The 25,010-nt window shown below is 42.0% G+C and overlaps 2 protein-coding genes across 4 annotated transcripts in view; both read left to right on the forward strand.

Annotated features, from left to right (window-relative positions):
• Positions 1-1,722: 1,722 nt before the first annotated feature.
• Positions 1,723-6,169, forward strand: acadl (acyl-CoA dehydrogenase long chain). The gene is made up of 11 exons (XM_085265468.1): positions 1,723-1,934; positions 2,560-2,739; positions 2,820-2,957; positions 3,313-3,477; positions 3,569-3,635; positions 3,717-3,881; positions 4,229-4,330; positions 4,641-4,754; positions 4,906-5,033; positions 5,119-5,205; positions 5,289-6,169. The coding sequence occupies exons 1-11, from the start codon at positions 1,846-1,848 to the stop codon at positions 5,380-5,382; spliced, it is 1,329 nt and encodes a 442-aa protein (XP_085121594.1). The 5' UTR covers positions 1,723-1,845; the 3' UTR covers positions 5,383-6,169.
• A 1,758-nt stretch (positions 6,170-7,927) lies between these two features.
• Positions 7,928-25,010, forward strand: part of LOC146547262 (uncharacterized) — a 78,952-nt gene continuing 61,869 nt past the window's right edge. For all 3 annotated transcript variants that reach the window (XM_085265926.1, XM_085265924.1, XM_085265925.1), the window contains exon 1: positions 7,928-8,024. The gene's annotated coding sequence lies outside the window, so the exon portion shown is untranslated. The remainder of the gene's footprint in view (positions 8,025-25,010) is intronic.

Consider the following 25,010-nt stretch of genomic DNA (forward strand, 5'->3'; position numbering starts at 1 on the left):
AAACACTGCAAACCACAACACAATTAAATATAAATTAAAATATGAAAACAAAAAGAAGATGCATATTCTCTGTCATATGGACCTGCATGAATAAACTTTCTGAATCCTTTATCATCTGCAACTGAAAATAGTTGTGGATGATTACTATACCTTTCTAATGTGACCTTGTTGTCCCTGGCTCTCTTTCTCTCCCTCCTGCTCTGTTCCTGTGCTACTGAGTGTAACTACCGTCCCTCCCCCCCTCTTCCCAGCATAAAGCACAAGGCTCACATGCTGAATGAAGCGGAAAAAAGTGCGAGAGAGAGGGTGAGAGAAAAACAAAAACAAAAAAACACAGCTGGCGATTAGTGATGTGCGATGCCACTGATTTCCTTTCCGATCCGATACCAAGTAATATTCAGGGTGGTATCGACGATACTGATCCAATACGATACTTTGTACAAAAACGTATTTTATTTATTGTATCTCAAATTATAGCGTCATAATGATTACAGGACATCAGATTACTTGTTCTTATCACTTAATAATGCAGAGTTCATCATATAGAAATAAAAAACCTCAAGTCTATTTGAACACCTTGCCTGCCTGCAGCACTAAAGGACTCCATGACAAACGTCTGTCTCGCCCTAGCAGCACCTGTCCCTCTCCTCCTCTTCAGTTAATCTCAACATACGCGCCTCATATTCTGTGATATGATTTACTCTGAGGTGTTTGACAAGGTTAGTGATGTTGCCACAACCATACATGCCAACCCTGCTGATTTTTCCGGGAGAATCCCGGAGCCACCATTCTCCCGAATTTCCACCTGGACAACAAAATTGAAAAACCATATCTCAGAATTCATAGCCGAGCCAATTCCAGTTTCCAACAATGGCGGCAGCTACTTAGTTTTAATATTACTCTTATTTCTCTTTCTGGGTCTTTCCACTGTGTTGCTGTTAATGATAAACTACAAATTAACCCTAAATTACTAAAAATATCGATATTTTAATGTGAGGATCAATTCTAGAACATAAATGACTGGTATCGGAGGAATTGATATTTCAGGATCGATCCACACATCACTACTGGCGATAAGGAGCCGGCTCGCGTCGTTCATGTCAAAGAGTCGGCTCTAAGAGCCATTTCGTTCGCGACCGACCCATCACTAGAAGACAAAAGTTAGCGGTCTCATTCTGCTGGTGTTTTTATGGTAGGGTGACCATATTTTGATTTCCAAAAAAGAGGACACTTGGCCCAGTCATGAATAATTTTAATAATACCGTTTGCTTAAAGAAAACGTGAACATATTTAAATGATGTCTTCTCGGTGCGGTTAATGAATGGTGAAATAAAAAATGTCATACAGGCTTTTACAAGTCAACAAGTGCAAAAAGAAGAGGACAGTTGGTAAGCCCTATTTTATGGACTAAACAAATCGTTTGTATTTGTGATATTAACGTAGTTTAAAGCAAATTCCCGCTTTATTTGGACTCAATCATAAGCGAGACCCACCTCACATAACAACCATACTTCTCAGGCGTTCACATTTAAAGGCACCCGTGAAACGAACCGAGTGATGCTGGATCTTATTGATTTATTGCAAAAGGAATCTGGAAGTAAAAGTTATCAGACCTTGTTTCAGTTTTTAAAAGAGGGGAAATTGTTTGAAAGGATTTGGGGGGTTGTTTGTTTTGAGCGACGTTCCAGCCCACACTCCATACCAGTTGGTGGCGGTAATGCACCTTTCAGTTGTTTGCCAACCGCCAATAAAAATGTAGAAGAAGAAGACGACGCGGTGACGCATCTAGTGTCCCTCAAACGATCTTTTCGTCTTTTTCCTGTGAAGTCGTACTTTGATTCGAATATGTTGGCGAACAGAATAATCGGAACTTGTGTTTTCGGACTGAGAAATGTGTCTGGAAGAGGACGGGCGCTCGCTGCAGTTTCTGCGAGGTAAAAATGCGCAGTTAAAGCTGTTTCTGGTGAGCTGGAGCCGCATCTGTCGATATCAGCGCAAAGAAATGCATTCAAAGCTGTGAGCGGAACATTTACGCTTTATAAATAGCTATACTTGTACCAGATGGTTGCATTCAGTTCAGTTGGACTAGACTGTAATACAAACCGTTCAGTTTGTCAACAATAAAACTGACTGAAATGAGAGAAAGACTGAGTGCGAGACTTTGATATTAGATAAAATGAATATTGATAACGTTTACCTTTATGTACAGAATCTGAATATCGCAAAATATTTTAAAAAATTGCAATAATATCGTATCGTGAGTTAAATATTGTGATAATATCATATCGTGGGATGTATGGTGATTCCCACCTCTATAAGACAACCATATTGTAGTAAGCTAAGCGCTCATTTTTGTGCACTCTATATTTTTAAATATTTGAATAATGTTAACACTTAGCAATTGATTTGCATCAATTAATTATTTTGCAGGATTTCACATTTTTTACCCACGAGTCACCTCAAAAACTGACCGCTGAGTGAGTTAATTTGTCATGGAGCTCCCAGGTCAGGCACTTGCTGGCTGTATAGTGACGGATGGTTGAATTTCTGTCCCCACAGATTTCAGCACAATAAGTCTGAGGAGTTCAGGCAGCCCGCATCCTCAGGCCGACCTGAGACCTCTAGCGCCAAATCCCTGATGGACATCGGGACCCGTCGGATCTTCAATGAGGACCATGACCTCTTCAGACAAAATGTGCGGCGCTTCTTCCAAGAGGAAGTAGTGCCTTACCACAAAGAGTAGGTGGAAGTTTGATGACCTACCAAGAATTATTAAAATAAGCCTTTAATAGCTTTACTTCAACTGTTTTTTGTTGCAGGTGGGAGAAGGCAGGTCAGGTGAGCAGGGAGGTGTGGGAAAAGGCTGGTGAGCAAGGTCTGCTGGGAGTAATGACAGCAGAAGAGCATGGTGGCATAGGAGGAGACCTGTTTTCTGCAGCTGTCACATGGGAGGAGCAGTGAGTTGTCCTTCAAACCACCGTTCTATATCTGAAGCTATTCACCGACATTCAGAGAGACTGAAATATTTTAGCAATGAGTTCCAGCTGAGATGTGATTTTAAAAACACAAGAAAGAGAATTAAGCTTTTTCCAAGTGAGGACATGTGATCGATCCATTGCTGCAGTTGTTTTTTTTTTTATCCAGGTATGATTTTACCACTTCAGAAAGCTTGGAGAACTGTTGCTCAATACCATTTTAAAAAAACAATCACAAGAAAGTAGCTTTAGTGATGATGACCAGTGTATTTGCCAGATCTTATAGTCAGCTATCTCTTCATCCTTCATCTCATCTCTGCTGTCTGCACCACTACAGAATGTATTGCAACTGCACAGGCCCAGGTTTTGCGCTGCACTCTGACATCGTCATGCCCTACATCGTCAACTACGGCAGCAAGGAACAGATCAAACACTTCATCCCAAAGATGACCGCTGGGAAATGTATCGCTGCCATCGCCATGACTGAGCCAGGAGCAGGCAGGTCAGGACTCAATCACAGATTGTAACATCAAGAAATCAGCACACATAATGTCAGGTAGCTTCAGCGACTCAGCTCCTCTATTTTTTTCCAGTGACCTTCAGGGTGTGAGGACGTATGCCAAGAAGGATGGCAGTGACTGGATCCTCAACGGCAACAAGGTACTGAGTCAAGACTTCAAAAGTATCCACTCAATTACATTTAAAGTCCAGTATAGATATTACTCCATCTGACCTCTTCAGGTATTTATTACAAATGGTTGGATGGCAGATCTGGTGGTGGTAGTGACCGTGACCAACCGAGAGGCGAAGACGGCAGCACACGGGATCAGTCTGTTCCTGGTGGAGGAGGGCATGAAGGGCTTTCACAAAGGGCGGAAGCTGGAGAAGATTGGCCTGAAAGCCCAGGTACCAGGGTCATGGAAATATATGAAGTGCCCCTACATCATTTTTTGTGGTCTACAAGTGTAGGTTTAACTGGTTCAGTGTTTCAAAATCAAAAAGAAGTATCTGTCTGAAACAGCTTTTGTGTCTGTGGGACGATCAGACTGCTCTGATTGTTCAGCTGAAGAAACAAAGGCAATTTTGATTGCACATATAACTCTCTTAGCACTTTAAATTTCAAACCTTTACTGTAAATTACAGTTTATACAAATGCATGAGGCTAAAAAGTGACAACAGAACTTTGTCATTTGTGCTACTAAGGATTTATACTTCATTACATCCTCTCACTTGTGTTTCTGCTTCTTTCAAAGGACACAGCTGAGTTATTCTTCGAGGATGTGCGCCTCCCAGCTGATGCCCTCTTAGGAGAACTCAACAAAGGTTTCTATTACCTGATGAATGAACTCCCTCAGGTGAACACAACATTTATGGCATGTTCATATCAGAAACATTTAATGCCTCCACTGAAGGAGTAACTCTCCGTACCTTGAACCTGGGTGGAGATCCAGTCTGGCTGTACCCATATTTTTACAAAATGAAATGCCTAAAACATCTTTATATTCATAACTTGAACCTACAGACATGTATCTTTGGATTTTTAGCCTCATCGTCTTTGTACTTTGGCACTCCTAAATATGTTTTATCACGTGCTTGTACACATCATCTGCATATAACGTCTCACATGGGTTCATTTGACGTCAAACAACCTTTTCCCTTCTCTAGGAGCGTCTGCTGATTGCTGATATGGCCATAGCGAGCTGTGAGTTCATGTTTGAGGAAACCAGAAATTATGTAATGCAGCGGAAGGCTTTCAGCAAAACAGTCGCTCACCTTCAGGTCTTTATAGTAATTCTTTTGGTGAATATTTTTAGGATATTTCATGTAAGGATATAGTCTGTCCTGATGAGTTCCTATTAAAAGAGGACCAGTTTATCAAATCATCCTCCCAGTCATCATACTATCTGTTTTTTGTCTTTGCGCTCCACAGACTGTGCAGCACAAGCTAGCAGAGCTAAAGACCGAGATCTGTGTGGTTCGAGCCTTCCTGGATAGCTGCCTTCAGCTCCATGCTGAGAAAAGCCTGGATCCTGCCACGGCCTCCATGGCCAAGTATTGGTGAGTTTTTGGAGTTTACCACCTCATGATCTAAAGGCTAAGCTGTGTTGTTGTCACGCGCTGATGTACTTCATCTTATCTGAAGGGCGTCTGACCTCCAGAACAGAGTGGCCACTCAGTGCCTGCAGCTCCACGGAGGCTGGGGGTACATGTGGGAATACCCCATCGCCAAGTTAGTATCACGTAAACATTGCAACAGAGAGCTTTGATTGTTTTGGGTTTTTTTCCAGCTCATCAACATGTTTGCGTTTTCAGGGCATTTGTGGACTCACGAGTTCAGCCTATCTACGGAGGAACCAACGAGATCATGAAGGAGCTCATCGCCCGTACCATCGTCAGCCAGAAGTGAAACTGGGTTGTCGTTTTTTGTAACCTTTTTTTTTTTTTTTTAAAAAACAAAACCCACAAAACTGTCAATAAAGATCTCCAGTTTAGTTTTTTTTTCTGTAGGTATTACACTCATATCGTTACGTGAATTATTTCGGCTGTGATAGCCGTGCAGTGGAAGTGTGAATGTGAACACCAGTACGTCCACTGGTTTAATTATACTTGAAATTTTCAGATCGATAAAGGGAATAAAAGAACACTGTAAATGTTCAACCACTGTATTCCCCTTTATGCCCCTTTTAAAGAGAAGTTTTGAGCAGCAGGTGGGCGGAGCTTCTGCACTCACACGACTGTATATGTAATATTAAGGATGGACATACACTGACCTCATGAGTTGAATCTTTGGACATAATAATAATAATTTTAGCATTCAGCATTGCTACAGTACACATATGACAGGAAATACAGAGAATTTTCTTTAAGTTTGTCAGCAATGCCTTGTTTTAGCATTGATAATGTGGCCAGTCTGCATCAGATTAAAGATATCTGACATAATTTCCCTTATAGGAGGTTTTCTTTTTCAAAATCAGTGTTTTTTAATATGCACTTAAATGCCTGCTTTCATAATCTGCCACTCTTAGTTAATTTACAAGCGGCATGAACAATGTTTAACACTAGACACTTGTTGTAAATTGATTTATTTGCCATTCAAAGTGCATGAAGCACTAACTTTGTGCCAGTGGTTCTCAGCTCTTGTTTGTGAGTGTCATGAATGTAATTAAATAAATGACATGGAGTGTGACTGAGAAGGGAGACTCCTCTAAATGCCAATTTTAGATTCTGTACATGGAAAATCCCCCAGATTTTTGGAAAAAGTCCTAGCTTTTTTAACATTTTTGAGCCCTCGTAACTTCTTAAAAATAGGATATATCTTTTTGAAATTTTCAGGCCTGAAAATATATTTCAGGTCTTAAAAGCTACAATCAAGACAAAATTTTCACATGTTCCAAGTTTAAGAATTCAAGACTGGCAGGTCAGGTAAGCAGGGAGGTGTTTTACCTCTCGAAGATCCTCTGAAGTTTCAGAAACATCTTTCGGATACGGTTCCCTGATGTGTTACCTTCAGGGAACATCTAGTGACAGCTTATTGAAAGTTATGTCACTCTGCAAGTCTCTCTACATACAGCACAGACTGTAGCAGGTTTAAGATCAATGGGGTGGAACTGTCTGCATCATTACATAAACATGAATTATGAATTACTGGCAAGTGTTAATTATAATTAACTCAGATTTGTGCATACTTGCATTCTTAATTCATCAGTTATGGGTTGTTTTAGTTAAACATCAAAATAAAGATGTCTGCTTTAAGTGCCACACTGATTTATGCTGCATATACTATGCTTAATAATATGGCAGCGTCAGCATCTTCAGTGCATTGACTTACTTCCATCAGTAGGTGGCAGTAAAGGACTGCTCAAACCTGGAGGAGCCCATGACAGTGCAGTGGAAAAAAGCAGGCTGTTGAATTAGACCTGATGATTCAAAGCATCCCTTCAAAGTTTGAAGCTCGGTTTTTTTGCACCTTAGGCTTGCTGGTGACCACGTTTTCTGCACATTTATTCAGAATTTTGGAGCATCAGTGTTTCAGAGCTTGTGTATATTTGTAAATATGGAGTCATGTCATTGTCTGTGACCATCACGCCTCACCTCGAGGGCACTGTGAGAGTATCTGCTGTTGACTAGAGGTGGCTCAAATTGATCCAAATATATGGGTAATGCTGTACCAATAATTGGTATCGCTGGATACTTTGTTTCTGTCCTCCAAGTTCAATATGTATCCTGCTTAATTGTTCTAAATAAGTTATTGTTTTTGAAAACTAAAAAATAGACCTCAAACATTCATTATGAAAGATGTCCCCACCTTTTTGTGTTAACTGTCAGTCAGTCTGTTTTTTTTACTGTTTCGTTTAAAGCCTGTAACGCATTTAAACAGTAGAGGTTGACCCAAAGTTCTTTATAGCCAGGCACATTTAGGTTCCAGGTCTAAAATAGATGTTTCGATTACGTTAAACGCTGATTATTCGTCAGATAAATCGTGGGCTTTATGAGATCAACATAAGCTGCCTTTGTAAGTTGAGCCTATTGGTATCTGTATTAGTATAGCAATACTACTGCACAGCTCTCGTGTTCACTGGTCCATCTCCTCTGCCTCCTTCCCATTTCCCCCCATAGCCCCACTCGTCTAACCCCCGCCTCTCCTTTTTCTTCTCCATCTTCCCTCAGCAACAGCCACACCCCGGTGCTTCAGCTCCGCGCTCACATCCACTGCAGACAGAGAGCTGACCCCTTTGCATCAAATCACTCAAAGCCCTTTAGCAATGACCTGACATCAAACCTTTATACCTATATGTGCGTGTGTCAGTATTTACAGGAGCTGCGTTGTGTTTTCTTTATTTTTGTGTTTTTACACTACAAAGATGTTGCACAGATTCTACATCATCGCATACTGAAGCCACATAATCCTCCTTGCGCGCAGACTTCTGCATTTACGGTAGCTTCATTTGCAACGGGGAGGGGCCACAGGGCCCCATACCGCTCTCATTGTCACCACAGCTCTCTTCCTATCCAAGGGCATTAGTGCCGCTCAGCAGCCTGAACCTCCAGGTAAGACCCAAATCGCTTTGCTTCGTCATGTGCGGGGAAATTAGACTTTACGATGGCGCAAAGCAGCGCGGATGCGCAAATTTAAGATGTAGGATTGCGACACCGGCTGCTGGGAAAGTTTGACAAAAAGTCAGAGTCTGCACATCAATGTCGCTGTCCACTAATCCTCTGCTGCTGTGTGTGGTTATGGTGTTAATTATGGTTATGTGCGTGATTCTTAGAGAGAATGGGGGATATCTGCGAGTGTGGCGGATTGAAATGCGTGCCTTTTAAAGTCGCTTTTCAGTGGAGACTTGTATTTAAAATGCTGTTAGGCAGATGTGTTAACCTGGGTATTAATTTGCGGCATTTGTCACCGTCTCACTGCGTCCCTGCGAGGCTCTCTGCGCTGCTGCATCCTGCGCCTTTTGTTCTGGTCCACGCCTGCATGGTGCTGAAACCGGCGCCGCTCGCAGCCATCCACTGCAGGAAAGGATCCCCCTATTTCTGCAGTGGATATTTAAAAGGAAAACTGTAAATATAAGTGCAATATAATTGTGGATTATTATAGTTATCCCCATCTCCCCCCCCCCCCCCCTTTTCGGGCTATTACCGATTTGTCAATGCGTTATGATGGGAGTAGCCCAGCGTCTACTTGGCATTATAGGCACCACCACCACCTCTCACCAGCAAAATGTAGTTTGAAGGAAGCCTTTTATGTGACTCAAATTAATAACAATGTCCTTGTTATGACAGCTGAAAGCCAAAACCATATTCTGGGATCTTCCCTGACGGACTCTAATATCGTTTTACAGCCTTAAATATATGTGCTCAGTCACAGATAGTGATCTGAAAATCTGCAGGCTAAAAGGGTCTGTTTCAGTTCTGCATCCTTTCAGCATCTCCCGAGCCTCAGTGCAGTGAGGAGAAGCAGGAACTCTGTAGAATTTTAAGTGTGAAAACAGTCTTTTATGGAAAGGAATTCAAGAGTTTGTGTGTTTGGACATTCCAGTTCCTGCCTCAGAAGATCCTGGCTGTAGACGAGATGTAGAGGGAAATCAGTGCCTTGGCATGTTGGGGATGTCCAAGCTTGGTAACCTGAGATCCCCCCAAAGTTCAGCTTAATGCATTGTGGTTGCTTGTTCAGTCAGATTCGATTTGATCACGAAAAGTGGAATTTGTTTTACCAGCAGTAATGAGCCAGAGGAACGTAGTAGAAATGGACTGATTGTTTTCACGAGAGTTTTTCCTAAAGCCCCGTGTAATTCAGGTTCACATTAATGGCAGATTCAGATAAACATGCAAAACATATTTGCCTGTTTGACACAGAATAGGTGTTTCTTGGCTCAGGCCGAATGAAGGTTGACAAAGTGCATTAGCACAGCAGGTGAGATGTGAATCAAGTTTCGCCTGCTTCTCCTGTAAGGACAAGCCTCTGTCAGACCAGATTGGGCTGAGTCTAATCACTGACAGAAATGACCTTAATCAGGGCACGACAGGTTGGGGTTTTGTGTGTGTGCTCACTCTTAACGTCTTTAAATTTCAGTTGTAGTGTGTGTGTGTGTGTGTGTGTGTGTGTGTGTGTGTGTGTGTAAGCCATATCTAGCCATTTCTTGCTCATATAACCACCAGGAAACCTGAGCCGCCTCCCTGCACCACTTTGGGTGACCTTAAGTAAATCTCCCATCGTTGATTCTGGTTAGGTCCTGGAACCACAGACCTGTCATCCACTCCACTGGAATTTAGACACATCATCTTCGTTGGCCCTTCCTGATGACAAGCGATTGCATTAGAGTTGTGTCTGGAATCACGATCAGTCTCTGATATTGCTCATTATTCAAGAATTTATGTGCATTCTAGCTTGTTGGTGAAGTAGATTACTGCAGTACACCTCAGTGCCTCAGACACAGGTGTTTAAGGTCTCAGGACATATCTGTTGCTCCCGTCTGAGGCTCCTTTTGTTCCACAGGTGTCTAATGGGAGATGGCTGAGCTGTGCTTTAGTACGTGATTAAGTCTCAACTGTGAGAGGGACCTAATCTAATTCGCCTACGTCAGAAGAACCAAACGGCCCACTGACCTGCATATCAAGTGCACACACACTTGATATGCAGCTTCTTGACATACTCAAGTGATAGAAAAGATCATAGAAATGAGACAAAAATATTTAATTTATTCCCCATATCTGGGAATTTATTTTTTACAGCAAGTGGAAAAATGGTAATAATAATAGTATTGTATACTTTAATATAATGTAAATGATTATAGTAAAGTGTAAGTTCAGCCACATTTCCATGAAGTTTATAGTATTATTAAATCAAATCAAATTCAAATTCAAATTTTATTTGTCACTTACACAGTCATACACAGTACGATATGTAGTGAAATGCTTGGACAACTGCTCGTGACCTAAAGAAAACAAAAAAGGAAAAGGCTATGAATAAGATAGGAAATAAATATGAAAAATTAAAAAGGTTAAATTTAACTAGGAAGGAATAAAATATAAATTAAGGTTAAAAATGAAATAACTGTACAACACAAATTAGAATGAAGGGTAAATTTAACTGGGAAAGAATAAGATAAAATATATAAATTAAAGTTGAAAATAAAATAACTGTACAACAAAATACACAATATAGAACTATATAAGAATGTATGAAGAAATATAAATAAATATATAGTCAAGTCAAGTCAAGTTTATTTATAGAGCACATTTAAAAACAACCAAGGCTGACCAAAGTGCTGTACAGTAAATACAGATAAAAATACAATAGAACACAATTTCGTAAAACACCTCGCTGATCAAATAAAAAATAAATAAACAAATAAATTAAACCTTTCTAAAAGCCAATGAAAAGAGGTGAGTTTTAAGAGCAGTTTTAAAAGTTTCTAGGCTTTTGGAGAATCTGACGTGAGGAGGTAAACTGTTCCACAGTCTGGGTGCAGCCACAGCAAACGCCCTCTCTCCCTTTGTCTTTAATTTATACCTGGGAACATCTAAAAGCATCAGATCGGCTGACCTCAAAGATCTCCTGGGGCGATAAGTACTAAGGAGTTCTGACAGGTAAGAAGGTGCAGTGCCATTTAAAACACAATACACAATACCAGCAGCTGTACAAGTATTAACTGGAAATGAAGAATATAATGTCCAGTGATGTGCAATCCACATTATGTCTTGTGCAGTGCAAATATGCTTAAAGTGATTTAAGTGATGAAGTGAAAACAATGTCCAGAAAGTCCAGTGTGTGTGTAAGAACTATATGTGTGGGTCAGTACTGTGTGGTGGTGTGATTGAGAGACCGTATCGCCTGCGGGAAGAAGCTGCTCCTCAGTCTCTCTGTGTTGGTCTTCAGGGAGTGGAATCGCTTTCCCGACCTCAACAGAGAGAACAGTCTGTTGTTGGGATGGCTGAGGTCCTTCACGATCTTCCTGGCCTTGGTCCAGCACCGCCTGCTGTAGATTGAGTGCAGGTCAGGGAGCTCGGAGCGGATGGTGCACTCAGCTGACCGCACAACCCTCTGTAGAGCTCGTCTGTCCTGCATGGTGCTGTTCCCGAACCAGGTTAAGATTTTTCCCGCCAGGATGCTCTCTATGGTGCACGAGTAAAAGTTCCTGAGCACCTTGGAGCGCAGTTGGAAGCCTCTCAAGCGTCTGAGGTGGTAGAGACGCTGACGGGCCTTTTTCACCACGGTGTTGATGTGACAGGACCATGACAGGTCCTGCGTGATGTGAACTCTGAGGTATTTGAAGCTGTCCACTCTCTCCACTGGGCACTCGTTGATGACGGGGGTCTGGTAGTTCCTCTCCTGCTTAGTGCTGAAGTCCACTATCAGCTCCTTTGTCTTACTGACGTTTAGAAGGAGGTTGTTCCTCTGGCACCAGTTCTCCAGATTCCTAATCTCCTTCAGGTAGGCCGTCTCGTTGTTATCAGAGATCAGGCCCACCACGACGGTGTCGTCAGCAAACTTGATGATGGTGGTGGAGCTGGTAGTGGCCACACAGTCATATGTGTACAAAGAGTACAGCAGGGGGCTCAGAACACACCCCTGGGGGGCTCCAGTGCTGAGAGTGGTGGAGGCTGAGACATGTCCGCCCATCCTTACTGCCTGTGGTCTGCCAGTTAGGAAGTTGGAGATCCACTGACACATAGATGAGCTGAGTCCCAGATGCTCCAGCTTGGTGGTGAGTGTGGAGGGAATTATGGTGTTAAATGCAGAGCTGTAGTCTATGAAGAGCATTTTAACATAATTCCCCCTTCTAGTGTCCAAGTGAGTGAGTGATGTGTGGAGGAGATGAGAGATGGCATCGTCTGTGGAACGATTTGGACGGTAAGCGAACTGTAGTGGGTCCAGTGTGTCTGGTAGTGAAGAAATGATAAAGTCTCTGACCAGGCGTTCAAAGCACTTCATCACTACTGAGGTGAGGGCTACAGGGCGATAGTCATTGAGAGAAGCAGGGTGGGGTTTCTTCGGGACAGGAACAATGATGGACTCTTTGAAGCATGTGGGGATCACCGACTGAGATAAAGAGATGTTGAATATCTCAGTGAACACAGGAGCTAGCTGGTATGCGCAGTCTCTTAGGATACGACCTGGGATGCCGTCTGGTCCTGCTGCTTTCCTGGTGTTCACTCTTTTGAAGGCTTTCCTTACTTCATGCTCGGAGATGAAGAGAACGTTTCCGGTATTACTATTCATCATCACTGTGAACTCCATCTTTTTTCACTATACAAAGTCTTCCTGTCCAACGATACTTTGAATAGGCTGGGAGTCAATTGACTTTGCAACTTGTAGCCTTAAACTCCACATGATGATAGCTTCAGCTCTGCAGCCCTGTTGCTTCTTCTCTAGCATTAGCATCACGCATGTACTCAGTGCTGTCAACTGGCACAGCTGGCAAATATAAATTGTTTAAAAATCCAAAAGCAAGAAAAAAAGATTTGTAAAGTAGTAAAGTAATTAGTAATTAAGAATAATTGAGTAAGTGATTAAGGAAATGCTGAAAAAAGCAAGAAAAACACACGAAAGCTTCAACAGGCTGCCACTCAGCAGTGTGCCATGTTAATTAGGACCTACAAGTCTTTTGTTAGGCATGGATGAAGAGCATTGTGAACGTCATTCTTTTTTCAGTAATGAATGAACTTATCATTGACGTAGGCACTTGTCCACCAAGGCCGTTTCTAGTATCCCGCTCTTTAAAAGAAGATACAGCTGTCAGAGACACTTTGTATGCACAGGAAGCATGCTGTAACAACAGAGGACAGATGGATGTAGCGGGTACCTAGGCTGTGGGATAGGAGCAGAGGTGATCAGTCCTAGAAAAAGGCCTACAGCTTTTTGGATTCAACAATAATGCAGAATCTGCTGTCTAGTTGTAGTAGGAAGAGCTGGTAAAGTCTAAACTAGTGTGTGTTAATTGAGCTTAACCACACAGATTCTTCATCTTGTGACCTCCTTGTTACAAGATAGTCTCTCTAATCACTCATCCACCCTGTTCGCCCTTCTACCCGGAGCTCCAACCATGGCTGGCTCACCGCTAGTTTCCCAAACGAGCCCTGACAGCCAGTGTCATATTTCATTCCTCACGGACGTTGCCCCTCAACAGAGAGGACACTCATGCAGGGCATTCTTACAGTCAGGGGCTGCGCCCCCAGATATTGGCATCTCTAATATTTGCTGCCGCTCTACCCTCTGATCTTGTGTTAGCTAATCTGTGAGGAGGACATAAGGACTGGGTAAAGAAAACAGAAAAAAACATTCTTCAGAATTTTTGAAAGACGAAGTATACAACCTGCCTACCAGGCCTGATCCTTGGTCATCCACTGTAAAAATGTCTTTTTTTGAGCAGTTTCTGTAGACAACAACACATTCCAGGCAAAAACTTGTTGCATGTTCCCAAAAAGCCGTCAAGGGACGTTTATGTGTTTCTGTGTTAACAGGGTTATGACATTTAACCTGCTGTTTGTGGTTTTACACCCTTAATTGGCAAACAAAATTGCACACAACTGGCCTGCTGACATATTCTGGACGATGTTAGGTCAGCTATATGTAACCAGCTGAGTCCTGCCACTGTATTTTAGTAAAGTGCTAATATTTGGCTGGATTTTTATGGGTTTTGCAGTTTAAAAACAATATAATGTACTACTGTAATGAATTACATTTTTTATTGAAGCACAACAAAGAGCAAATGAGGAAAGTGATGCAAAACATTAATGAAGCTACATTGTACAACCCTTTAGATTAAACCTGGAGAATTCTACACGCAAATATTAGCCTTCAGATTGTAGTGGACTACAGTATTGCTGGAGAGATAGAAAAGCTGCTCGAGTCTTTGCTGGTTTCTTACATGTTTGAAGGTCTTGAAAAAGCATTGGCGGGATTTTGCCTTTCAATGTGAGGTTATTTTATGTCACTTCAAAACCAGAACTTATTTTAGGACTTAATGGTAGTCTGAACGATGCAGCTGGAGCAGCAGTGCTTACATGTGAGGCTGGTCTGATTTTTCGGACTGGGAACAAACCACTAATGAGCCTTAGCTTTTTACCGAATAGGCTGGGGACCTCTTGTTAGCCTAGCGTAGTAGCTAAGCTACTTAGTGCTGAGCCTTTATGATTTCCAGATGTGCAAGCTAAACAGCTCAATTGTTTTCTCCTCATCCTTTTGCAAACAGCCAACTGACTGCAGTTGGAGGCTAATACACTGAGTGAAGTGTGCTAGAGGACTGAATGAAGCTCATTGTTAGAGTATTGTTAGAACATACCAACTCTATTGGGTTTCTCGAGGTTTTTTGAACATGTTTTCTCTTTTGTGTTTTTTTTTCTTCTTTTTTAGTTCATCCATTAAGGGAAAAGATTGGATGGTAATGTAGTGGAAATAAAGTCCCCAAGGATTCGGGGTAAATTGCTTCTCTGGGTTTGAAGCTTCTTAAGTAAACCAGAACATCTCTTCACTGTGTTAGCGTGCACACGCTTGAGTGCGTCTGCTTGTCAGGGTCGTATTTTGGATGAATGGAAACCCCCTAGTTCATAGAAGCATCACACAGAGGAGCTCTGTGAAGCCAGTGTGAAACATAAAAACAGATGGAAGACATGATTACGGCGATAGCACATTTCGTTCCTTGTGAGTCTTGTTTTTAACTAGTCTGCTGGAACAAGGGGCAGCTGACTGCGTGTAGTGGACGTCCTGGCCAGCATCCAGGAAGGGGTTTTACTGTGACCGCTGCCGAATGTGTCTGAAGAGAGGCTTAAAAGCATATCTAACATCCTCTCTCTCACACATGCCACAGAGAGACGATGGAAAAATATGCAGGATGAAATCATCAGACTCTGCAAACCCACTTTGGCTTCACATAACTCAGTTTTACCCTAGAAGCAGGTATTTGAATTAATTAATTAATCAGCAATTTTAATAATTTGTTAATTGCTTTCACGCCAAATCAAAAGGACCCTCTGGTTCTTGTTCTTGAATATGAAGATTTGTTACTTTACTACATAATTTATGCCATTGGCAAGACAAAACAACTGGTTTTGTCTTTTTATGTCTCATTTTAACGTCTTCTTTCACTGTTTTGACATTTTGGAGTACATAATTTAATGAATAATGCCTTACATGTCCGCCTCAGGATGCCTGGTAGCTACTTTGTAATTCTAATCACATTTTCCTTCTCTGTGTGTCAATTAATGCATTACAATAATACCTGAAAAGCTGATAATGCCAAAGAAATTGCACCATTATGGTCATTGGCTTTGTTAGATTTCCTATGTTTTCACATCTTTCATACATTTAAATGTCTGTGAAATGACAGCTCAACTCTAATGATTCAGAATAATAAGACACTCAAGTCAACCAAATATAATTTGACAAAACGTTTACTGGAACTGGCGTTTTGTTTGTCGCTTGCAGCTGTTTGTAGGTGTCTCTAATCTCAGTTTATTGCATTCTTGGAATATCAGGTAGCAGCAGAAACCAAGAGTTTTGTTATTTTACACATTTAGCACAACATCATCAATGAATCATAACTGTTATTGTTATAATTCCCAACACAGAGACAGAATTCATAACAGGAACATTGTGCACATTTTTTAACGTTTCAGAAAAGTGAGGGGTCTTGAGTCGCAGTTTAGAGTTGCAGCTGTAATCGCAGCTGTAGCATTTTTAGTTAGTAAACATGTGATTGGTTTCCTCAGGTCAGAAATATTTTGGGGGGGTCTTTCACTATAGCTTATTTGGTTGAGCAGGTGAACCATATGCTGTAAGACCATTTCAGAAGTCCAGGTTTGGATCTGCCCAAGGCTTTTTGTTCTGTCTCTCCCTAACCTGCTCTCTCTCCAAGCTTTCTTAACCACTCCTTAGTGTCCTATCATAATAAAGGCTAAAAAGTGTTATGTACAGCAGCGGTCCCCAACCCCCGGGCCTCGGACCGGTGCCGGTCCGTGAGTCGTTTGGTACCGGGCTGCGAGAGTTGAGGCTCAGGTGTGAAATGTATGGTTTTCAGGGTTTTTATCAGTTTTCAACGTTATTTTGTTATCGTTTTTATCGTTAACTCGGTTTTCCTGGGTCTTTTCACGTGTGTTATGAATAAATCTTCTTTGTTTTCGGTACCGGTACTAGTTTTATTTTGTTGTATTTATCCGCGATACCTTACAGGCCGGTCCGTGAAAATATTGTCGGGCATAAACCAGTCCGTGGCGCAATAACGGTTGGGGACCGCTGATGTACAGTTCATTATTGTCCTGGAAGTCTTGTACTACCTTAAGTCTTTCCCCCATAATGGCATTTGACAATCTCTCCTGTACCCTTAATGGCAAGTTTTGAGACCTCAGTAAAAATTAAAAGACGGGGTTTGACAACCATTAGATTCGTTTCCAAGGTAACTCCATAGGGAGAGACCGGCCTCAATAACTTCCTAGTCATTTTGTCCTATAAGCAGCCCTGAAATATGACAGATATTGGTCAGATCAGAAAAGTTGTTCAAGGTTACATGACTCCTGGAAGGCTTTAAAGGGGTATAGAGTTAATGCAGCCTTAGTTGTGTTTATTTGTTCTCCCCACCAAAGACAGGAATAACCTATTAGGAGGTCATGTAGGGGATCACTTAGGAAATGTCTCCAATAGCAGTCATTTACATATATTGTTTTTCCAATTGTAGACAAAGTCAAAATCAGTAACAGATAATGAAAGCATTAGAGCCACAATGACTAAATAAAGTAAAAATTTTCTGATGTTTGTAGGCAAGAAATTGACTATATATGACATGACAGATCAATTAATAGTGAAGCTGTAGGCTCTAGTGCAACACTTAGGCTACGTTCACACCCCAGGCGAAAGCGCATCAAATCTGACTTTTTTGACCCTATGCGACCCATATCCGATCATGTTATTACAGTGTGAACGGCACAAATCCGATATTTTCAAATCCGATCTGGGTCACTTTCGTATGTGGTACTGAATCCGATACATATCCGATGTTTTAGAAAGCGACTGCTGTTTGAACGGTCATGTCGCATTAAATCTGTCTTTTACGTCACTGACACAAGACAGAAGCCAATTATCAGCTCCGGAGAAGCGCCCGAGAAGACATCGCGAACGCTTCCTGGCCATCGGTGAAACTGCTGGGAAGACAACGTTGGAGAAACGTTAACATTTTATTTGTACTGCATAATCTGCAGATTCTGACAGAAATCTGTAACTATCCTTTGAAGCACCGCTCCTCTCTAAAACAGCAATAAGGATCATTATTAGGTTATCTACATTATTATGTAAATAACAAAATAACTTAAAGAAAAAATTGGGAAACGTAAAGTTTGAAGTCTTTATATTAAGAGCCATCAGTCAAACAATATTGTTTGCTCTGGGTCTAAACAGAGCGCGTTGTGTGTGAAGTCTTCTTTTGCGCATGCGGGCCGCTTTGAGCGTTCACACTAGAGCGTGTTTGCTGTCGCATTTTAGTTGTAGTGTGAACAAGCAGACGAAAAAATCGGATTTGATCAAAAAATCGGAATTGAGCATTAAGACCTGCAGTGTGAACGTAGCCTTATTCACATGTATCCTCCAACCTGGACTCTCTCTATTGATTTGAATTGTTGACAGGGGCCTATTGCTCCACTGGGACCATCAAGGCCCTTCCCACTCACCAGGGCAACCCCTGCCATGGAAACCAGCCCCTCAAAGGAATGACCCTCTTTGAGTGTGTAGCCCCTCTGTGCGTCTCTGCCTCGACTTGTAAAAAAAAAAGATACAGACAGAAGCCTAGAAAAAAGCCTTTCTGTCCTTTTTATCACAGCATAATGTTCCCTTTCCTCGCTGTTCCTTTCTTTTCCTCCACACACCTTCAACTGGATCTGGGAATCCGCTGATTGGTCTACAAGCAGTACCATCAATAAAATTAAGAATATCTGCTTGTTTGTTTGTTTTTTTGTATTGTAATTCCTCATAATTCCAGCTAATCTTGAACTTTGAATGGCCCAGCTGCATTGAGTTGTCCCCAAGGTGCCGTCTACTGAAGGTGGGATGGGGAGACTTCACTACTTCGGGTCACCTCATTAAATCAAACAACATAAATCTCTACAGAAAAAGGAGACTTAAGCTTTATTTAGGAGCGTCAACAGATGTTTGCGAATGCCCCCCCCTCGCGGGAAGGAGACTGTTGTTTTCCACCACAATGAGCTGGGTGACATTTTTTTTTCTTAAGGAGAGATTTGTATTCCTGGGTGCCATTGACTCAGTGTGCCTGCTGACAGTATCTGGTGATAAACGGGCAATAAACTGGAGAATCGGAGCCGCATGCTTTCACATGGCACGTCTGCAGTGCTTGAAACTTGTAGCTAAGAACATAGAAAAAGAAGAAGGCAGAAGGTTTTGGGGAAATTCAGCATTTGTACATGATGCAACTGGCTGCAAAGGTTTTCCATATTTCCAATCCTTTTATTTATTATTTGAGTCATACTTATATAGTTTGCCTTCTACATCATATATAGCCCCTGTTTTCTTGTAAAACTTACATTCACTGTGTTTTTTTAAGGTTTTATAGCAAATCCATTCAGGTTCTGGGTCTATTGGGAGCAGCAAACCTGTCTTCTGTGTTTTACCTCTGCATCTAAACTGCCTGCCATTTTTTCAGGCAGAGGCCTGAGAGGTAGTATTTTACTATGTTACTGAAGCTTAGGGGGGAAATCCCGCTGTGCATGGAGTCGGTATAGATTGCACAATGTTTTTAGACATATCTGCTTTTCTTCTACCATTTCTTTTTGTTTCTGTTGTGCCAAAATGACTTTCAGTAGGCTTACCTTGCCGTGAAGCTTAAACGCTTTATTACAAATAGAGCTCATTGATGATACCAGCATGTTTTCCCTCAGACCAAGTCCAAACAGCACAGGCGTGAACTTCAAAAGCAGCTTTACGTGGGATGTGTCCTGATGTTATCTCTTTTTTTACCATGTCTACGGCAGCTTTGAGCTCGATCGCCATCTCTGGCTTTGTTTTTGTATTGCGCATCCTTCTGATTCTGCACCCAGAAATTGTTATAGGAAGCCCGCAGTAAAAATATTCTGAGGAAGACAACGTAATTAGCTGCTTCTCTGTGTAAATCCACCAGCTTTCCATCGGTTCCTTTGTCTGCGCACCACGGGTCTCCAATTATTGATTTTGTCCTTCCAGAGCTCGTCTTTTTCTCAGCTCACCTATCCCCTGCGGGGATGCAGGAGGAGGAGGAGTAGCGGTGTGGGGGGGGGACCCCTGTGGATCTTCATGCCCACATTCAGATGCTAATCCTCCGCCATCTGCTTTCTACCATGATGATGCCTTACTGTCCAAGAGAAAAACCACAAGCTTGATGTGTCCTCAGGGGCTGCCAGGCTGATTGCCTCCCTTTCACCCTAATCTAGGCGCAGCATTATAAACCCCCCACCCCCCACCCCGTTTCTCCCCACATGGGGATCATCTATAGAGATCCCTGTGTGCAGATTCTGTGCAGGGCCATTGGACCCTAGGATAAAAGACCTCATTTTCTGCGTTACCCCTGGTAAGTTCAATCAAAGAGCCTTCCAGCCTGATGAGTTAATCACCACCGGTGCGCCGTCGCGGCCCGCTTAGAGCTGCTGGTCTTTTAGCCGATCAAATGAAGCAGATGTGATTTACACGTAAGTTTAGAGCGCCTCAAGTTTAGCTCCCACTTGTTTGAGTGGGAACAGTTCTCCGGCTTGGTGCTGTGTGTGGGACTGTGCTTGGATTTTGCATCTCCAGGATGACATAATAGAGTGTATTTTGGCACTCGCGGCTGGAAGTTCCTCCTTGTGATTGTAGCCTGTGTTTAGAAGGCAATTCTGTGTTCAACATTATATGGCCATCTATTTTTGCATGAACCAACTCCCCATTCGGAACTAAGCCAAAACGCATTTGCTCAGAAGGCAGATAGTGAAACGACTTAGCCATGTTGTCCCACTGTAATGCACACTAACAATGGGTGGTGCAGTTCAATAAAAGCCGTTGAACCCCAGATAAAAATAAAAAATGTAAATAAGCGATGATTGAAAGCATTGCTGCCCTGATAACTGCTGTGATAAACGCCTCTGAAAGTACACACAGAGTACCCTGCCCCTCTCATGCCTCCCCCAGCCTGAGATCAGATGAAAACTGAACTAGCCAATACAAACAGGAAAGTAAACCCTTCAGATCGTTGACGCACAACGTCCTGGTTCCACCAGCCTTTATCTGTCGTATTCCCACCACAAATTCAGCACAGCTCTGTGCTTTTCAAACTGGGGGAGACGCGGAGTGCATTTTTACTTTATTTTAGCTCGTATGTTCTCAGGCCCAGCTATTTCCTGTGCTGGGTGGCATCCCATCAAAAGACATGTGAACCAGTTGTGCTGGGAACCACAAAGCTGGAGATACAAGACGCTTTAATCTGCATCCACATCTGTGTAATGAAAACACAACACCCGGTCTGGCTAATGCTGCCCTGCATCATTCTGTCTGCACGTGGCAGTACTGATTGTGTGTGTGTGAATTCCAGCCACTGTGGGTGTGGGTATGCATATGTGTGTGTCTAGCTGTGCAAAGCCAAAGTGACACTCAGTCAGCTGCATTGGAGACGATGTCACTCTGCTGCAGAGCCGGCGATTGCGGCGCTCTGAATGCTGATGATGCACTGACACGAGTGCTCGGTGTCTCTTTCTGACAGATGGACTCACCTGCAGAAGATTGTATCATCACTTTTGTTGCAAATAAATAATAAATTAACTCAGCTGTTGCACAGCATTGTGTGCGACTCAGGAGTTCAAGCTTAGCGTGTGATTTCTGTCATGGTGTTACTGTTTCTTGTTGTTCTTATTCTTTATTTGGTACATACACTTAAATTGAAACTCATTTAGATCATTTTTAAACAAAAAATAGGAAATCACCATTTTGAATGAAAATATTTGATGATGAAATATTTTAAATATAACTATAGACTATTGGCTTAATAATTCTAGTCTTCAGTTGGGAGACCTATATGCATGTACAGATATCACCTATATGCATATTTAGGGGGGGTTCACACCTGTGACATTTAGTCAGTTTAAATTGTGTGCGGTTCAAGTCCAACCCAACACCTGGTGTAAGTTGCAAGTTTGAGCTAACGTATCCTTTGCATTCTGGGATCCAACAAGGCACCATAGATGTTCAAGGGTAAGCATGGGTTAGCAACTATCTGAGAAATCTAAATTCTCCATGTTCTCAAAATATTTATATAAAAGTATTTAATTGTGCTCCTTCCTCAAACATCTGGTCAGTAAACAGACAGAACATACTGTTTCGATTGGAGTTCGCTTGGATTTTACTGTGTGAAAAGAAACAAAACAGCAGGAAAGTCTACAAGTTTGCAAACTTGTCAACTGACTTCAACCGAAGTAAACGAACAATAGGTGTGGTAAATAAATTGTATTGTTACTGTAGTTTGTGTTCAGTTGTGTTTAAAACAGAAGCATCGTTGACAACTGGTAAATCTTTACCTCGCAGTTGTTTTCATGATATTTTCATTTCTTTTTTGTTATCGGATTTCTTGGGAATGACTCAGGCCTTTTCATTATGACCTTGGCTATAGGCGAGAATTCAAAAGTACTGGGTTAATAGTATCAGCTTCCTTCAAAAAGATAAAGCACCATCATTTTAACACCGTCTGTAAGTTCATAGAGTACCAAGCTTTTATTTCCCAACACATCACCTCTCTGTCAATAAGAGCACCACCGCCGTCCTTGGGTCTTCCTTATTCATTTGACTTCCCCAATGGAGCCGTAGCCATAGTGACTCATCTCAGTGTCATGGAAACAAAGTACTATCTTTGCAATAATAACGGCAGCCTCCTGAACCCCACACAAACACGGAGCCCACACAGCGTCCCCAGCTGTGCACTAGAATAATGTCTAGATTAAACTGTGGAGCCTTTGCTTGAATCAAATTTAGTACCATAACCTATTGTCTGATCAATGTAAGAGACCGGTCAACTCAATTTTCAGTATTTTTGAAGGGTCATTCAGAACTCTTGATTGAGTCTTGGATTTGACTTCAGATGTAACCCTGACAGATACACCCTCACTGGGCATGAACTAGACCACTTTTCACTTTCTGTTATTCGACACTTTCGCAAATCAGAGTCTACAGAGACCGCAGAAGTAATCAGAGAGACATATCCTGAGCCACGGCCGGCTCCAAGCATGCAAATGTCAAGTAAAGTTAATGGTGAATGACCTCAGCCTTGAGCCCCTTAAGTGCAGGAAGTCATTATTGGCTTCCCACCCTGCTGGTGTATTATACCTGTGCTCTTTTATCTTAATAACTCTATCTTCAGTATTCACTCCATCCTATTTTGTTAATGGAAACTCATAACTGATTCCCATTCAACAACATCCCCACCCCCCAACTCATCTGGCTGCTTCTCCAGCCTCAAGGGGCTGAACATGTTACCACCTCCCCCTGCTTCTCCTCTCACTCTAACCACAATATTGCTTGTATCACTTACACTAATAGTGTGCACTTAGAGGACCTCAAGGTGAAAGGCTTTGCTGCGATGCTTCCCGATGACAGGAAATGCGCACGGGGAGCACAAATTTGACTACTCATGTTTGCTATTAAAATGCAGTTTTAAAGAGAACCCGTTTGAGTTGGTTGTCATCCAGTCCATGTCAACATCGATGCCGTTGATGTTGACAGAGTGGAAGTGCCTGCAGTGTAAGGTTAAGCTCCCTGGCTGCTTTTACTTTACATGCTGCACAGTTTCAGGTGTACTACATCAATCAATCACAATATTAAAACCAGGTGAAGGCTTGCTCGTGTTTTCAGTTTCACCGCAACTGTGACTGTCGCCGAGTCCTGAGCACAGAGTGGAAGTGAAGCATAGGAAAGCTCACTGCTATGAGTTAGACATCAATGTTATGCACTTTGTTGCTGTCGATAAAGCGTGCCAACATTGATGAAATGATTCGATAATCCTGCAGGCATACGATTCTGGAACCTCTTTTCGAATCACACCCCAACTAAACCCTTGCATATCTTCTCATTTAATAGCACACGCTTTTCCAGACTTTCTCATATGAATACACTGGCATTGGTGCTTACATTGGTGGGGGACTCTAAGGGCTGATCATCTTTAAACTACAGCAGCGACATTGTGCAAAGTTTGCAAAGTCAGTTGGAGAGACGTGACCTCCCTGCCCGACTCCATGTACTCCCACTGCAAGTGGCATGCGTGACTCTGTTTAAATGACAACAATAAGGACTCGTCTCATGAAAACAAAGACGTGTTATCCTTTTGGGAGTGACAAAAAAAAAGGAAAAAAGAGAAAGAGGAGTGTTATAAAAAAAAGGAAAGTTTGTGGTGAGTGGAGTAGATAAAAATGATTAAATAAAATGCTCAATAATTAAATGCTGCGCATACCGGCTTAAATATAGGGGAAGAGATATTTGAATAGCTTCCACAAGTTTTCTGTCTGCAGGCTGTGACATGACAGTCGAGTGTGGAGTTAGTAAATTGGGATATGAGGGGACAATTTCTTAGCAGAGCTAGCAGGCTTCAAAGAGCATAGAAGCTAGCAGTTAACACTTTGGACAGTATTACATAAGTGGGCGTGTTGTTGATGTCACATTATTTATGATTTAATGGTGATATATGCTGGTTGCAGAGGTTTTGCTCAGCGTCCTAGCAGACTAGAATTGCCACAGCCCAGAGAGCCAAAGGTTCAGGCTTCAGACTACTAGAAACGCTCAGTTTTGGGCCTTTTTTTTCTTACTCTTAGCTCTTGATATTTTACTCAGTTTCAGACAAATTCTTTCCCAGAATAACTTTATTTTGGAACATGACCAAAATATATATCAGCTTCCAGGTTTCCGCACTGGTTCCAACATGTTTCCAACCAGCTTGTTCAACTCAGGGTGCACTGAGTGGTTGCACCAAAGTCCAATAAATGATTATTTTGAACCGTAAATCATACAAAACCACTCTATTAGAGTACCAGAATAAAAATATGGAGCTGTAAATAAGCATAGTGCTTTTTAAGCAAAAGAAGCACAAAAGAACCATCAGTAATGTGGATGCTAATTTGTAGTAAAATATGAGTTTTAGGGTTTTTTTGATGCAAAAATAAATTCAGAATTACATTCACTTGAAATAGTAACCAGTTTTCATACCATACAGATATACATAAAAACAACCAGCTGCTGGGAACAATGGGAAAGCTGCATCCGCAACACTAAAATGGAACAGAGTGGTTTTCAAAATGGTCTGTTTTATAGTAAATGGGTTAAAACATGCAAAACCACATGTATGGCCCCACGGCAGACGCCAGGATTTACTCTCAATAAAAATAGATGTCGAAACATAACACATTGTTATTCATTTATCATGAGGGTGTTGCTTGCATTTCCCCCCCCCCCCCCATACAGTACAGCCAAAAAATCAACATCATCTCAATTCCTGAGTCGCCTACCATGACTCATTCTTGTTGCGGGGGATGGGAGGAGGGAGGCTTGGACGC

Source organism: Mchenga conophoros, linkage group LG23, assembly GCF_057382185.1.
Source record: "Mchenga conophoros isolate Kocher_MC1m ecotype Shallow Benthic linkage group LG23, M_conophoros_male_GT1.1, whole genome shotgun sequence".
Classification (NCBI taxonomy): Eukaryota; Metazoa; Chordata; class Actinopteri; order Cichliformes; family Cichlidae; genus Mchenga; species Mchenga conophoros.